General features: G+C 42.2%; 1 protein-coding gene across 2 annotated transcripts in view; it reads left to right on the plus strand.

The window, feature by feature from the left end:
* The window catches only part of plxna4 (plexin A4), a 288,054-nt gene that overhangs the window by 171,475 nt on the left and 102,761 nt on the right, over nucleotides 1–13,818 (plus strand). For both annotated transcript variants that reach the window (XM_037759850.1, XM_037759849.1), the window contains exon 5: nucleotides 13,486–13,586. In XM_037759850.1, the coding sequence (XP_037615778.1) occupies nucleotides 13,486–13,586 (101 nt within the window). The remainder of the gene's footprint in view (nucleotides 1–13,485; nucleotides 13,587–13,818) is intronic.

Raw genomic sequence — 13,818 nt, forward strand, 5'->3', positions numbered from 1 at the left:
ACGTTACCCATATTTGATGCCTAATCAATTCCCTAATTAATGTGATCGATCCTGATATTTTTCATTGCAACACCTCTCTGTTTTCTTGAGTCAGTAGAGTTTATCAGTTCCACCTTAACTGCGATTCTTCATGCAGTCAGACAGCTGAAAAGCACCGCTTTATTACCAGCAGTGCCCGTCCTGATTTACCGTTAAACACAGCGCTGTTTCCAAGTGTCTGCAATCACTCAGGAGATGAGTGCAAATTGCTCCGTCTCAAATGTGGAGAACAACAATATTTTGGGCGTAACAGGTTTGTTCTCACAGCTTTCTCTCTGCAGCAAGTTGATTCTTGATGGCTTCCCCCGTAAAACTGTGAGCAGAATCGCTCGCTGTCATGCTGTTGCCGTGAGTCAAAACAAGCTTTATTAAATGTCAAAGAGGGTCACAGAATGTGCTGGGAATTTTTTACACTTGTAATCAACAAATAAATCACCCACATAGCAAATGTTCCCAACATACCAGGCTTTCATTTGCTATCGTTGCTGATACAGATAACTTTAAGAGTTACAATAGATGAATAGATAGATGGATTTCTTGTGTCAGCCGAGTCCAAAGGTCACGTCGTGGTCACCCGTACATGCAGGAGTTTTGAATAACCGTACCGCCTGCTGGATCAGTGCGGCGGTTTAGAATAACAGCTTGCACAAACACATACGCACATTCTAAACTCCCAGCGGTGGCAAACGCTATTAAAGCAGCCTGAGCTGGTCGATAGCAGAAGGCCACCTGCTGTTCCCGGGGCCTGGGACTCAGACACTCAGAGAGAGTGAGAGTGTGATAGATGGAACAAGAGGGAAATACAGAAAGAGGAAACACATGATAGAAAGAGAGGAGATGTGGAGGTGAGGGGGGGTCCACAACAGGAGGCTGAGAACAGAGTTAGTCGATACAGCTCCTCCCCTGCTGCTGCGGACCAAGAGACAGACCTCCTCTGGATCTGGTGTGAGTCCAGTACAGGACGGTGAGGATCACACTGTGATGTTGGAGGAGAGAGGGTGAGGAGAGGGACAGAGGAAGGACATTAAGTAAGGATAATGTAGTCAGTAAGATTGAGAATAAGAAATGTGTGCTGCATTGTGCGTTTCTTGTTTGCCGATAGGTGCTTTTGTATGTTTTCACAACCCGTTCTCACTCCCAAGTTGTCAAATACCGCTGCTTGTTGGATACCGACGCACGGCGGCACCCTTAAGCACCTGTACGCGGCGTACCGGTGTCGTGTTGAAGTCTGTTGAAGTCTGTTCCCTCGTCGAAAAGTTTCCCTCCTGTTGAAATGATAGTGTCCCCCTCGGGGGTTAGGGATAAGTGTTGGTTCAGGTTTAGGAGGGGGGAAAACACATATCGACGGGGGAAACATTATTTGACACAACACTGGGCTTTCAAGTAACTCCAATGTAAACTCACCTGTGGCGTTATTTGACGGTCAGAGCAAGTGATGTAGTATTAATAAGAGGACTACCCTCTCCTGGGACAACAACGGAAGTTTACTTTGAAATGACACTATGTAATGAGCGTATATTGACACGCTGTCCTTGGTCCGTTAAGAAATAATGCCAGAGGTCGGTGTCCGATGCCGAAAGACACCGACCAAGCGGCGCTATTTGACCAGCTGGGAGTGAGAATATGCTGCGTTTCATACTTCAAATAATTCCTACTGCATACAGCGGCTGCAGGCTTTTGAGGCTCTGCTGGAGGTGAAGTTGAACTACACATTCGAGGTGTATATGGACTACATGTGGAGACCATAATAACTGATCGATGGACTTGAGTTGCTCATATTTCTGATCCCAGCAGTTGATAGTGAAAACAATCTGAGAAAAAGGCTTCGCAATCTTCTCCTTTTCATTAACGCCAAACAAATGCAAACCTCGTCCTCGCTGCAATCATCGCTCTCTATCACGAAGTGAATTAAAGAAAGTAAACATGATTACTTTGGCTATATAATGATCTCACGGCTCAGTCATTTTTGTCTTTATCAGTAGACAAATTTGTATTTCGTGATCTAGTTAGCAGCCTTTTCTTTTTTAAGTGCAAACTTTAGTATCGTCAATTCCCATCTCCAAATATAAGAACGTGATTACTTTTGGTCTATAAGGACTTAACGTCTGATAATGTATGACACATCAATCTTGTGTTATGTTAGCGCGACGATAATGAACTATACATAAATTACAATGTGGCGACAGGAACACCTTGATAGAGAAGTATAAAGCCAGCTTCAGGCAGGAGCTTCATGCTGAGAGTCACACTGTAGCCTGCTTGTCTTTGTCACATTATACACTCATTAGAGAAGAAAGCTGCACATACCCATGCAGCAGCCTGTACTGCATAAAATGCTCTTGTTGTATTTTTTTTCCTCATCTTTCATTTAATTTCTCCTCCATCCTCGCAATCTCTTTTTTCTTTCTTGCGACTGTCCTCTTTGTTAGATTTGTTTTTCTTTGAGGATTATAGATTTTTGCTCCTACAACCCCTATTCATTTTCTAAGGGGATTTGTAAAGCGAATGAGGATTCAGCCTTTTGTGTTCCTTGTTCCTCCTTTCTCTCCATCTTTATTCCATTTCTAACCCTCTCTCGCTCCCCTTTGTCATTTCTACCACACGCCATCCCCCCAATCCTCCATTTTTTCGCCAATCCTTATAGCCGAGTAATCTGTCATCCCTACTCTCTCATTAATCCAGTGATTGGCTGTCCTCTAATTGGATCTCACTCTCACTCACACACACTCACACACACACACACGAGTCATCTTATTAGTGGGTTAAATAGATGTTCCGGTATAAAGAGGACAGTCAGATTATAGAACGGGCCGTGATTATGGATGTTCGGGTTGGTGTTTGAGTGACAGGGGCAGGTCAGTCCCACTGTTAATATGAGCTGCTGCTGTTCCTCACTACCATGTTACTATCCTGTTAACACTGGTTCATCTGTCAGCCACAATGAGGACATCTGGGTAGACTGAATGAGGCGGTGTCGGTGGAGGTCGGGGGATCATTGCACCGTTAGTTCAGTATGTAAATTAAGAGCACAAATCACACACTAACAAAGTGTTCTTTTTTAATAGGAGCTATAAACCTATTGTATAGAAGAAGAAAAAAAAAACATCCCCTGAAGTGATGAACAGTTATTGAAGTCAACAGTGGAATGGGAAGTGAGCTCAAAGGTTACTGCATGAGGTGAATATGACTTGCTTATGGTACCGGTTTAGTGTCCAGGTTCATCCTTGTCTGTGGGGACTTGGGAACCGGAGGGTCGGCGGTTGAAGTCACTGGTTCAAGTCACCAATTCAAATCTCCAGTATGGATTGTTGGTACTGTCGGTGTGCACTTGAGCAAGGCACAGAACCCCCAACTCCTAGGTCCTGTTTGTGTATTTATTGAGTGAAAAAAAAAAAAATTCCCTTTGCGGGATTAATAAAGTATACCTTTTTCTTCTTTAACAAATTAATATTTCCATTCCATAATAGCAAACATCAGTATAAAAAAGACCTTAATTTATTGATTAAAGATTAAAAAACACAAGATGCAGTTATCTTTCAATTTGTATCACTATTGTGTAACCAAGATTAAGATGCCACAATAATGCATCATTATTTCATCTGTTACTTAAAGGTACAGTTTGTAGGATTTGGCGGCATCTAGCGACGCGGCTGCAGATTGCAACCGACTGAATACCCCTCCGCTCACTCCTCCCTTTCCAAGACTGCGGTAACGAGAGTCGCCGAGTGCAAAACCATGGTAACGCCGTTCGCCTCGCTCAGAGGCCATCCTTACCATAATAACACTACTTTAGGAGCAACGGATGTCAGACGACGACTGGCGGTACCGCGTTTTTTGCACTCTGCGGCTCACGTTACCGCAGCTTCACAAGCCTGTCAGAGAACTACGGTGGCCTTCAGGTAATGCAAAAACCTTAAAAGGCTTTCTCTAGATCCAGTGTTTGGTTTGTCCGTTCTGGGCTACTGTAGCAACATGGCGGAGCAACATAGCGGACTCCGTGAAGAAGACCCGCTCCCTATGTAGATATGAAGGGCTCATTCTAAACTAACGAAAACACAATGATTCTTAGTTTCAGGTGATTATACACTAATGAAATCATAGTTACGAATATTATATTGCTAATAGATCCCCCGAAATGTTTCACACTAGCCCTTTAACTCTTTTGAGGAAAAAGTAAACAAAAGAAATCTCCAAATGAACCAGATACATTGTATCAAGTTACATTAATCCTACAGGTTTACCATTAATGGATTTGTGGCCTTCTTTGCACTGAAATGCAGACAACCATAAAATAACATTACTAACTGTTTCTATAGTGCATGTTGCAATCTTTAATGCCACACCTTTTACACATCTGTCCGTGCAGTTAAATGGAAAATAAGCAACTTCTGTTTGGACCCGATCATGAGAAAGTCATTTGAATGAATGTGATTTTGCAAGCAGAGTACATTACTCAGCGGCTGGCAGTGCTCTGACTTGACATGAGTTCCAGGGCATTTGGGAGCAGTTCAAGTTGTTTTTGTTGCGTCTTAGTCATTCAATCCATCCTCCAACGTTCCCATAATCATACCACTATACCCTCCAGCAACCTAGCAAACATGGGAACTCAGTCAGTCAGCGGTTAGATTTTATCCAGTATGTTTTGTTTTTTCCAACATATACCAAGGTTTTTACATTCAGCGTATAAACTGTTGCTCGAAAGTGCTGCGACTGCCGCACTCACGGTGCTAAATTATTTATATTCAGCGTAGCAAATGCAGATCTGTAAGTGTGAATTATTGAAAGTGTGTACTATAGTGGGGAGAGATCGTTCAAAGTCAAATGCTCTTTTTTTCTGTTTTGAACCCCCCTGGAGGAAAATCCGACAAGCTCATTTGTGGAAGTATCGCGTCTTTGCATCTCATCAAAAGATGTTTTAATACCGACATCCTTTAATTCCTATCAGCGGGGGGAACTTTTTATACCACATCCCCTTACAGTGTGACTTCCTCACCCCTTCCAGTGCGTGGCTGCGAGTTATGAAGGTGTTTAGATGTGCTTGTTATGCTGTGTGTCCCAGTTTAGCTGCAGGCTGCTGTGGTCTAACAAGGCGAAGTGAACAGAGCTGATGTGTTGCACTCGTCGCTGCCTGACACACTTCGGAAAAATGTCAACGAAGTGGGGCAGACGAGGTTGGAGAGAACTCCCTTCTACCTTCGTCTCCTCTCCTGCTGTTTTCTCAGAATATTTTCTGAATCTTATGTTCTCTCTTTCTCCGCTGCAGATAGCTGTGAATCTATAAGCCCCATTATGCTGTAAAACAGACAGATACTTTATAAAAATTTGTCACTCATGTGAGTCATCATCAGCTTCTTCTGGCTGCTGAAAACAGTCCAAACTGTGCACTGTGTCTGCATGACACAGGCCTTATTTTTACCCAGGCTATGCCCCAGGGCAAGATGAGGCAGCATGTGCAAAATTAGCCAGTGTGTGTGTGTGTGTGTGTGTGTGTGTGTGTGTGTGTGTCTTGCACCTGCCAATGGGAGAATAACAGACTAAATGCAAATCATGTTTGTGCGCTGAAGGGTCAGACCTAACCCCGAACTTAAAATGCACTTTACTTCGACATCCATCATGTCTTCAGCATGCTTCTAGCACTGACTGACAGTAATGGGACAACATTAGCATGATTAGGGCAAGTTGTGCTTGTATGAATTCATCGTATGCTGCAGCTTTTTTGTTTTGGTAGACATACCAAAGATGACAGATGGTAAAAATAAAGCAGAGCATGCCTCACGCAGGATATTCTAATCTGTAAACTGTTATTAGTAAACTGCCTCAAGCTTGTTTAACTGCTTTTTTGTGTACAGTTGGGGGGGGGGGCTTACCCTGTTTGGAACGGAAAGATAAGTGAGAATGATTGATTGCATCCGAGTCGTTTGTCATGCGCTGACAATCCTGACAAGCGCAATGGATGGCTTTCTCATTTGACCTCCGAGAACCTCGAATGAAAACAATATTGCACTTGCAGCCACTGGCCCGCTCTGTTAACCGAGTTTATGATATAACACCGTTGGTCGGCGGCTGACGGATTGAGCGGTGCGTCAGCTGTGACGAGGCAGCGGGTCGTTGATGTGTCCCTCGCTTCATTTGACTCCCACGTCAATCTGTCCTCCATTCCAGCTGGAGAGGAGAGAGGTGGGACATAAGAGGACAGGAAAGAGAGAGAGAGAGAGAGAGAGCGAGAGAGAGAGAGAAGTAAATGAATGAACGACAGAATGATAGAGAAGAGAATAAGAGACAGACCAGAAATTGAGTCTCTCTCTTTCCCCGTTGCTGATAGATGATTTCCCTTTATCACGTTTAATGATTTTCGCTGATTCACTCGCAGTCATCTGCATAACTTGACGATATTTAACTGGAGACGCTGTCTTAAGCGGCAATTTATCTTTGACACATGCACGCAGTGGTGGAAGAAGTGCTCTGATATTCTACTTAAGTGAAAGTACTAATGCCACAATGTAGAAATACTCTGTCATAAGTAAAAGTCCTGCATTCAAAATCTTACTTAAGTTAAAGTATAAAAGTACTAGCATCAAAATATACTTAAAGTACCAAAAGTAAAAGTACTCATTATGCAGAATTGCTCATTTCCGAATCATATGTTATATTATTGGATAATAATAACTCATAGATTAATGTGTTCATCACTTTAATGTTACGGCTGGTAAAGTTGGAGCTCATTTTAATTTATATAGATTTTATAAATCTTACTTCTAGGGCTGTCAATCGATTAAAATAGTTAATCATTATTAATTGCAAATTCTTTATCTGTTCAAAATGTACCTTAAAGGGAGATTTGTCAAGTATTTAATACTCTTATCCACATGGGAGTGGGCAAATATGCTTGCTTTATGCAAATGTATGTATATATTTATTATTGGAAGTCAATTAACAACACAAAACAATGACAGATATTGTCCAGAAACCCTCACAGGTACTGCATTTAGCGTAAAAAATATGCTCAAATTATAACATGGCAAACTGCAGCCCAACAGGCAACAACAGCTGTCAGTGTGTCAGTGTGCTGACTTGACTATGACTTGCCCAGACTGCATGTGATTATCATAAAGTAGGCATGTCTGTAAAGGGGAGACTCGTGGATACCCATAGAACCCATTTTCATTCCCATGTCTTGAGGTCAGAGGTCAAGGGATCCCTTTGAAAATGGAACTACTCAAGTAAAGAACCTCAAAATCGTACTTAAGTACAGTACTTGAGTAAATGTACTTTCCACCATTGCATGCACACAACATTGCTAACTTACAACGCGTTATTAAAAATGACCAAATAACATGACATTACACCCATTTAACCAAATCTTTTATTAGTTTCTGCTACCAATAGGCCAATAGTAATGATGCACCGCCAGCATTGTGCCCAACTAATGAACAAAGTCACACCAGGGAAGGAGAAAAAGACGAAGCTAGCCTGAGGGGGAGAAGAGAAAAAGATAAGAGAAGTTCAGTGTGCCCTACAGGCTGTAAGGAAGGATCGGGCTATCACTTTAATTCCTCTCTCTCTGTTCATTCAGAGTGCTGGAGTTTGGCTGCAGGTGGAATCCCTGTTTAATTACAAGAGGAGGGGGCAGGAAAAGAGTAGGATAAAGAGAGGAATAGAGATGAAGCAGAGGAATTAGTTAATAATAAAAGTCTCTGCAGATTTATTAAATGATCACTTTCCCACTGCAGGTCGACTCAAAGGCCGCTGGCGTTATGTAAGGAGGAGGGGAGAGAAAAGAAGGAGAGAGGAAAGAAAAACAAAGTCTAACTTTATCATCTCCTCAGTGTAATGATGAATAAGCCTCTTCCTCCTCTCTCCCTTTGACACCCATCTTCCACAGATACAATACACTCACTTATTACACGGCTTTGTTGAATACTCGATTCTAATTGGTCAATCACGGCGTTCTACGGTCTGTTATTTCTTTATAGCAGACCGTTGGTGTGTATAACAGACCACTGCTATGCATAACAGACCGTTGCTATGCATAACAGATCGTTGCTATGTATAATAGACCGTTGCTATGTATAACAGACTGTCGCTATACATAACAGAGTGTCGCTATGTATAACAGACCGTTGCTATGCATAACAGACCGTTGCTTTGTATAACAGACCGTTGTTTTGGGAGCCGTTCTGATGTCGGACTCCAGAGGACCATTTTTGTGTCAAATTATTGTTTTCTTAAGTACGTAGCCGTGTAATAAGTGGGATAATGTACAGCTAACGGGTCATTGTTGTGAAATAAACCCCTTCGAGGACCCCGGCGCAAAGCGGAGCATTATTTAACCTCGTTGTCGACATGATAGTATGACATGGTTGGTACCATTGGATTCTTTAGGTTTTTCTAGTTTGATATTATACCAGTATCTTCACTCTAGCTTTAAAACTGAGCCCGCTACAACCTAAAAATCACAAGTTGCGTTAATGCGTTAAAGAAATTAGTGCTGTTAAAACAAATTTATAATCGATTTAACTTTGACAGCCCTATACTTTATATGCTGCTGGGTAGCTTGTGATTTCCCCCCCAAATGATCAATAAAGTCATATTGATATAAGGATATCATAATTTAGCAGTTGATTATATTTTGTATAATTGAATCTAGAAAGCTAAACTAAAGTCATCAAATAAATGTATTATTGTATAAGTGTATATATTGTAATATTTACTTCAGAGATGTGGTGGAGTATTAAATAGCAGAAAATGGAAAGTACCTCAAAATTGTACTTGAGTACAGTACTTGAGTAAATGTTCTTGTCTGGGTTTATTTCACAACAATGACCGGCTCGCTGTACATTATATATATATATATATTTAATTTGAGGCCATTATGCCCCCACAGTAAATGATCAAGTACGTCTTCATCTCTCTCCCCACACATTAAGGCATCAAGTACTTCTGTGATCTTGGCCTCTTTTTTTTTTTTTTTTTTTAAAGCGCGATTATATTCAGCGGCTTCCATCTCTCCCTATTGTGAAAAGGAGGGAGAGTGCAGGGTGTAATGGCTGTCATTTGCTCACCTGAAACAGGAGGGAATTATAAATGCCACGCACCCCGTCCTTTGTATTTATCCCCGCTGATATGATAGCCCAGCCATAGTGAGGAGACAGTGAGCCGTAATGGTTTGCCTCTCTGGGCAAAGCCCGCGAAGAAGATTGCATGAAATGAATGTGATATCGAGATGAGAGAGACAAGGGGCGCATTGGGTCGTTTAGCCACCAAATCCCTCATTTTTTTTGATAAAAGAGGGGACAAAAGTGTTGCCTGTTTGAGTGTGTGTGTGTGTGTGTGTGTGTGTGTGTGTGTGCGCCAGATAGAGGCTTTGGAGAGATGATGAATGTATGATCTAACACACCTCAGAGCGTCTGAGTGACAGAGAAAGACAGACAGACAGAGGGAGAATGAATGATATCAGGATCCGCGCTCTGGAACGGAGGATTCACATTGGCACCCATCGCTTCTGCCGGGCTCTCTGTTTGTCTTTGTGTGTGTGTGTGTGTGTGTGTGTGTGTGTGTGTGTGTGTTTTATCTGTTGAGAAAACCATTTCCCCCCCAGATGCAGGCATCTGAGGCCTCGATAGGCATCAGGAGGTCCCCTCTTACATTCTACAAAAGTCTAAATCCGTGTGTTTTTGTGGGCGGTGTGTGTGTGGTTGTGTGTGTTGGCGTATCTGCCACCGATGAAGTGTTAAATTATAAAGCGTTCAGATATGGCGGCATTGTTTGCTACAGTTCTGTGTGGGTGCTTAGCTTTTATGGCAGATCACGAGGTGACAAACCACTCGATGCGGTGACATGGCGACGTAGATTACATAAACGCGAAACACACACTGTGAGATTGTTGTTTCATACACTCTCATGATAAGGCTTTGGCAGCTGAAATCCCATCTATAGGCTAACACAATGGCCTCTCTCCTCAGCGACTACAGGGTTATTTAGCCGGCAGTGGGCTGATCTTAGGAGGAGGCTTGGCGGAGAGTGACAGGAAGGGAATCTACCACGCGAGATGCAACGAGGATCAGTGTTGAGTTCGATGCACACACACGCACACACACACTATCTCTCCGATTCCATCTCAAACTCATTCCCTTTATCTACCTAATGCAAATACGCCTCTACACAGTAGGGAGGGCAAAACATACCAGACATTTCTTTTTCTTTCTTCCCCCAAAGCACACACACGCGCTTAACACACATTGTTTTTAATCTGTACTAGCATGCAGGATTCCTCTTGACTTTGACAAGGAGATACGCCCCCTCTGAATTCATTCAGCTGTGTGTGAATGTGTGTGTGTGTGTGTGTGTGTGTGTGTGTGTGTGTGTGTGCACATGTCTGCCTGAGTATACTATTTATAGTAGAGATACAGAGAAGAGACATAAATGTAGAGAGCGAGAGAGAATGATGTAGTGGTGCGTCGCGTCAGTGTCTGACTTCAGTGATAGTATAGTCTTTGTGGTTCACATGCATCTGTGTGCACACATGTTGAAATATGACTTCCATCGCAAGCGTGTGCACAATTGTAGTATTGAGTGTGTGTTTTTATTTGAGAGAGAGAGAGAGAGAGAGAGAGAGAGAGAGAGAGAGAGGCTGTCAGGCAGAGATGTGCAGTGTGATAGTCCAACAGAGAGAACTGCCGTCGGTGGCGGGCTGTGTGCGCTGAAGAGATTCCACTACGCATTTTTCTGATCTCTTGCTGCATTCAGTCATGCCCTACATTGGATGGTTTAATTATGGTCCTTTTCATACCCTCAAATATGGAATTTAGTCAGTAAAATGTGCTGCGAAGAGGTGTATAATTGCATCGCTTATATCCGGAGGAGGTATGAAGATCCAGAAGAATTTGTCCTCAGCACCTAGTGGAGGTGGTGCACTGTGATTTGAAAATTATCTAGATGACATCAGTGCCAACCTCCGGGTCTGAGAAGTGAAGCCAATGCGGAAGTGCGTTACATCTGCATTCTTTCTAATATCCAGCAGGGGGTGACTCCTCTGGTTGCAAAAAGAAGTCTGATTGTATAGAAGTCTATGAGAAAATGAGCCTACTTCTCACTTGATGTATTACCTCAGTAAACATTGTAAACATGAGTTTATGGTCTCAATCGCAAGTTTCAAGTCTTCTTCAATACAGCATGATGTTCGTTTAGTAAATTATGCCTCCCATTTAGAGTCAAATAGACCATAAAGCAGGGAATGCTTTAGGGCATGGCTACATTGTGATTGACAGGTCGTTACCACGGCGTTGTCTGTTGTTTTTGTCTTACAACTTTAACCCTTTGACAGTGTGTTTTCAGTTCATGAAATGAATTTTTGGTCACCTAAAAATGTCTTATTCAGCGTTCGGTTGTACTTAGCTCCACCCTCTTGTGTCACTCTGGTTGCAAAAAAACAAGATGGCGACGGCCAAAATGCAGAACTGAAGGCTTCAAAACAGCAGTCCACAAACCAATGGGTGGCGTCACAGTGATTACGTCCACTTCTTCTATACAGTCTATGATCAGTGCCCATCATCACCACCATAGTGTCTTTCCCTAGCAAGCTGCACAGGTGTTGATTGCATGTTCTGACCTCTGCCCTAAAGTACTGCATGTATATAAATATATAATTCTTTATACTACAAAAGTACAGTTATTTTCAAAGCTACTTTTGTCCAATTCAATGGTCAAAGGGGGATAAATGGATGTGCGATAATCAGCTTGTAAATGCTTGTCCTTTGTCTGATGTTCTACTAAGCAGAACTATGGCCAGTGGCTGTTTAACTGTACAGTATACTGTACATGTATTATTATTCTTACATAGTGGTAATATAACCATCTAGTATCTTTCTGTTTAAGTTGGATTTGTTAATCCTGATTCAACACCTTTTTTTTCAAGTATTATGAGGAAACATATGTTCAACATCACTGTACCTACAGTAGGAATGTGACAGAAAAAGGCAAAATACTTCATCTAAAACTTGTATTTCGAGACTGAAATCCCAGTTAGTGTGCAGGCACACAAACACAAACAAACACACACAGCTTTACCCTCATAATAACCCAATACCCGTCCCGCGTTGATGATGTCGTCTCTCTTTCCCTGGCTGTCATCGGTGAGCAGCGTGAGTGACAGCGGTCATCCGCCAATGACGGCTCATTAATCAAAAGTGCCATGCCGTTACCATGGTGACTAGAGGAGGGGACGGCTGAGCTCTGCCTCGGCTTTGCCCCTTGCGCCCGGCCACTCAAGGCCCATGCCAATCAGTGCCAGTCAACGCCAGTCTGAATTGGCAGGGCTATATATCATAATAGATGGACTGCTCTCCCAAGTGGCCCAGCTCTACATATGGAGCCAGTGGGGAAAGATGGGAGCTGTCAAGTAGTTGCATTTTAATGAAAATTAGTGCTTGTACAAATACTTTATATTCTCACTTTACATATTAGTTTGTTAGTTTTTTTTTTTTTGCTGTTAATGTGTATTTGGCTTTAGATGGTTAGATTTTGTTATTACAAAATAGAGGAACATTTGGATTCTGCCATCACTAATAGACAATTTACTGCAATCTTAAACATTAATGGTAATAATGTGGGTTTAGTCTGAGTCATTCAGGATGCAAACAATAATGCAGATATGTATTTCTATCACTGTTCACGTACTTTGACCATACAGTATCTAGGGGTGGGTATCAGCAAAGGCCCCACTATACGATATTATCAAGATTACCACTTTTTCATTGCCAAAATTTTGAAACTTTGGAGCGTTAGTTAATGTTCTTCCCGACAAAGCTACATGACATGGTTGGTACCAATCAATTGGTTAGGTTTTCTAGTTTCATATGATACCAGTCTCTTCACTCTAGCTTGAAGACTGAGCTCGCTACAACCTCTGAAAGGCAGAATAGCGGCCGTCGGATTGTTAAGAGGTTAATAGTTTATATAATAAAAGATCGTTACTTGACGTCCGTTTATCGATTTTTTGTGTTTTTTGTATGATTTTTTATTGATTTCTTTCTCCCCTGATTGCAACAAGTTCATGTCTATTCTGTAGAGGTTGTCTGAAGTACTCTGCTCTATTTTTAGTAGACGCTTAAGGAAGCACAAAAAATGGATTATCCCATGATTCATACTCTCTGTACACTTTTATATCCACTCTTTTTTTTTGAGGTTTTGTGTCACCTGTAAGCCATTACTGGCATCCGTACATGGAATAGAAATTCATTATGCTTGTCTAACCAGAGGAGGGTTTTGTAAGTTGGCAAGTAATTGAAAATAGTGTTTTGATGCCCTTAATCCATTTATTCATCATCATAGGTTCATCCTTTTTCTCTTACTCTCTCTCTCTCAAACACACATAGCTTGTCTTCACTTTGTTCATCAATACAAAAATGTAAATTGTGAATGACTCTCTCATTGTATGTTTCTCTGCAGCTGTCGAGGGTGCCGGTGGAGGCCTGCGGTCAGTACTCAACCTGCGGTAAATGTCTCGGGTCTGGAGACCCCCACTGTGGCTGGTGTGTCCTGCACAACATGTGAGTACTACGAGAGCTGGCATAGATGTACACACACACACACACACACCTATAGAAACTCCCGTACATCTGTGGTTTTCTTCATTCTTTAGGCACACAAACGCTATTTTCCCACTACCCCATTCATCCACAGAGCCTCAAACATACTACCCAGACAGTCTGGGGGGTGCTGCTGTGTTTGGGTTGTTAGCCTCCCCTACCTCCATGACGCCTGGGCCCGTGCCCAGCACTC

The sequence above is a fragment of the Sebastes umbrosus genome, chromosome 23, assembly GCF_015220745.1.
Source record: "Sebastes umbrosus isolate fSebUmb1 chromosome 23, fSebUmb1.pri, whole genome shotgun sequence".
Taxonomy (NCBI): domain Eukaryota; kingdom Metazoa; phylum Chordata; class Actinopteri; order Perciformes; family Sebastidae; genus Sebastes; species Sebastes umbrosus.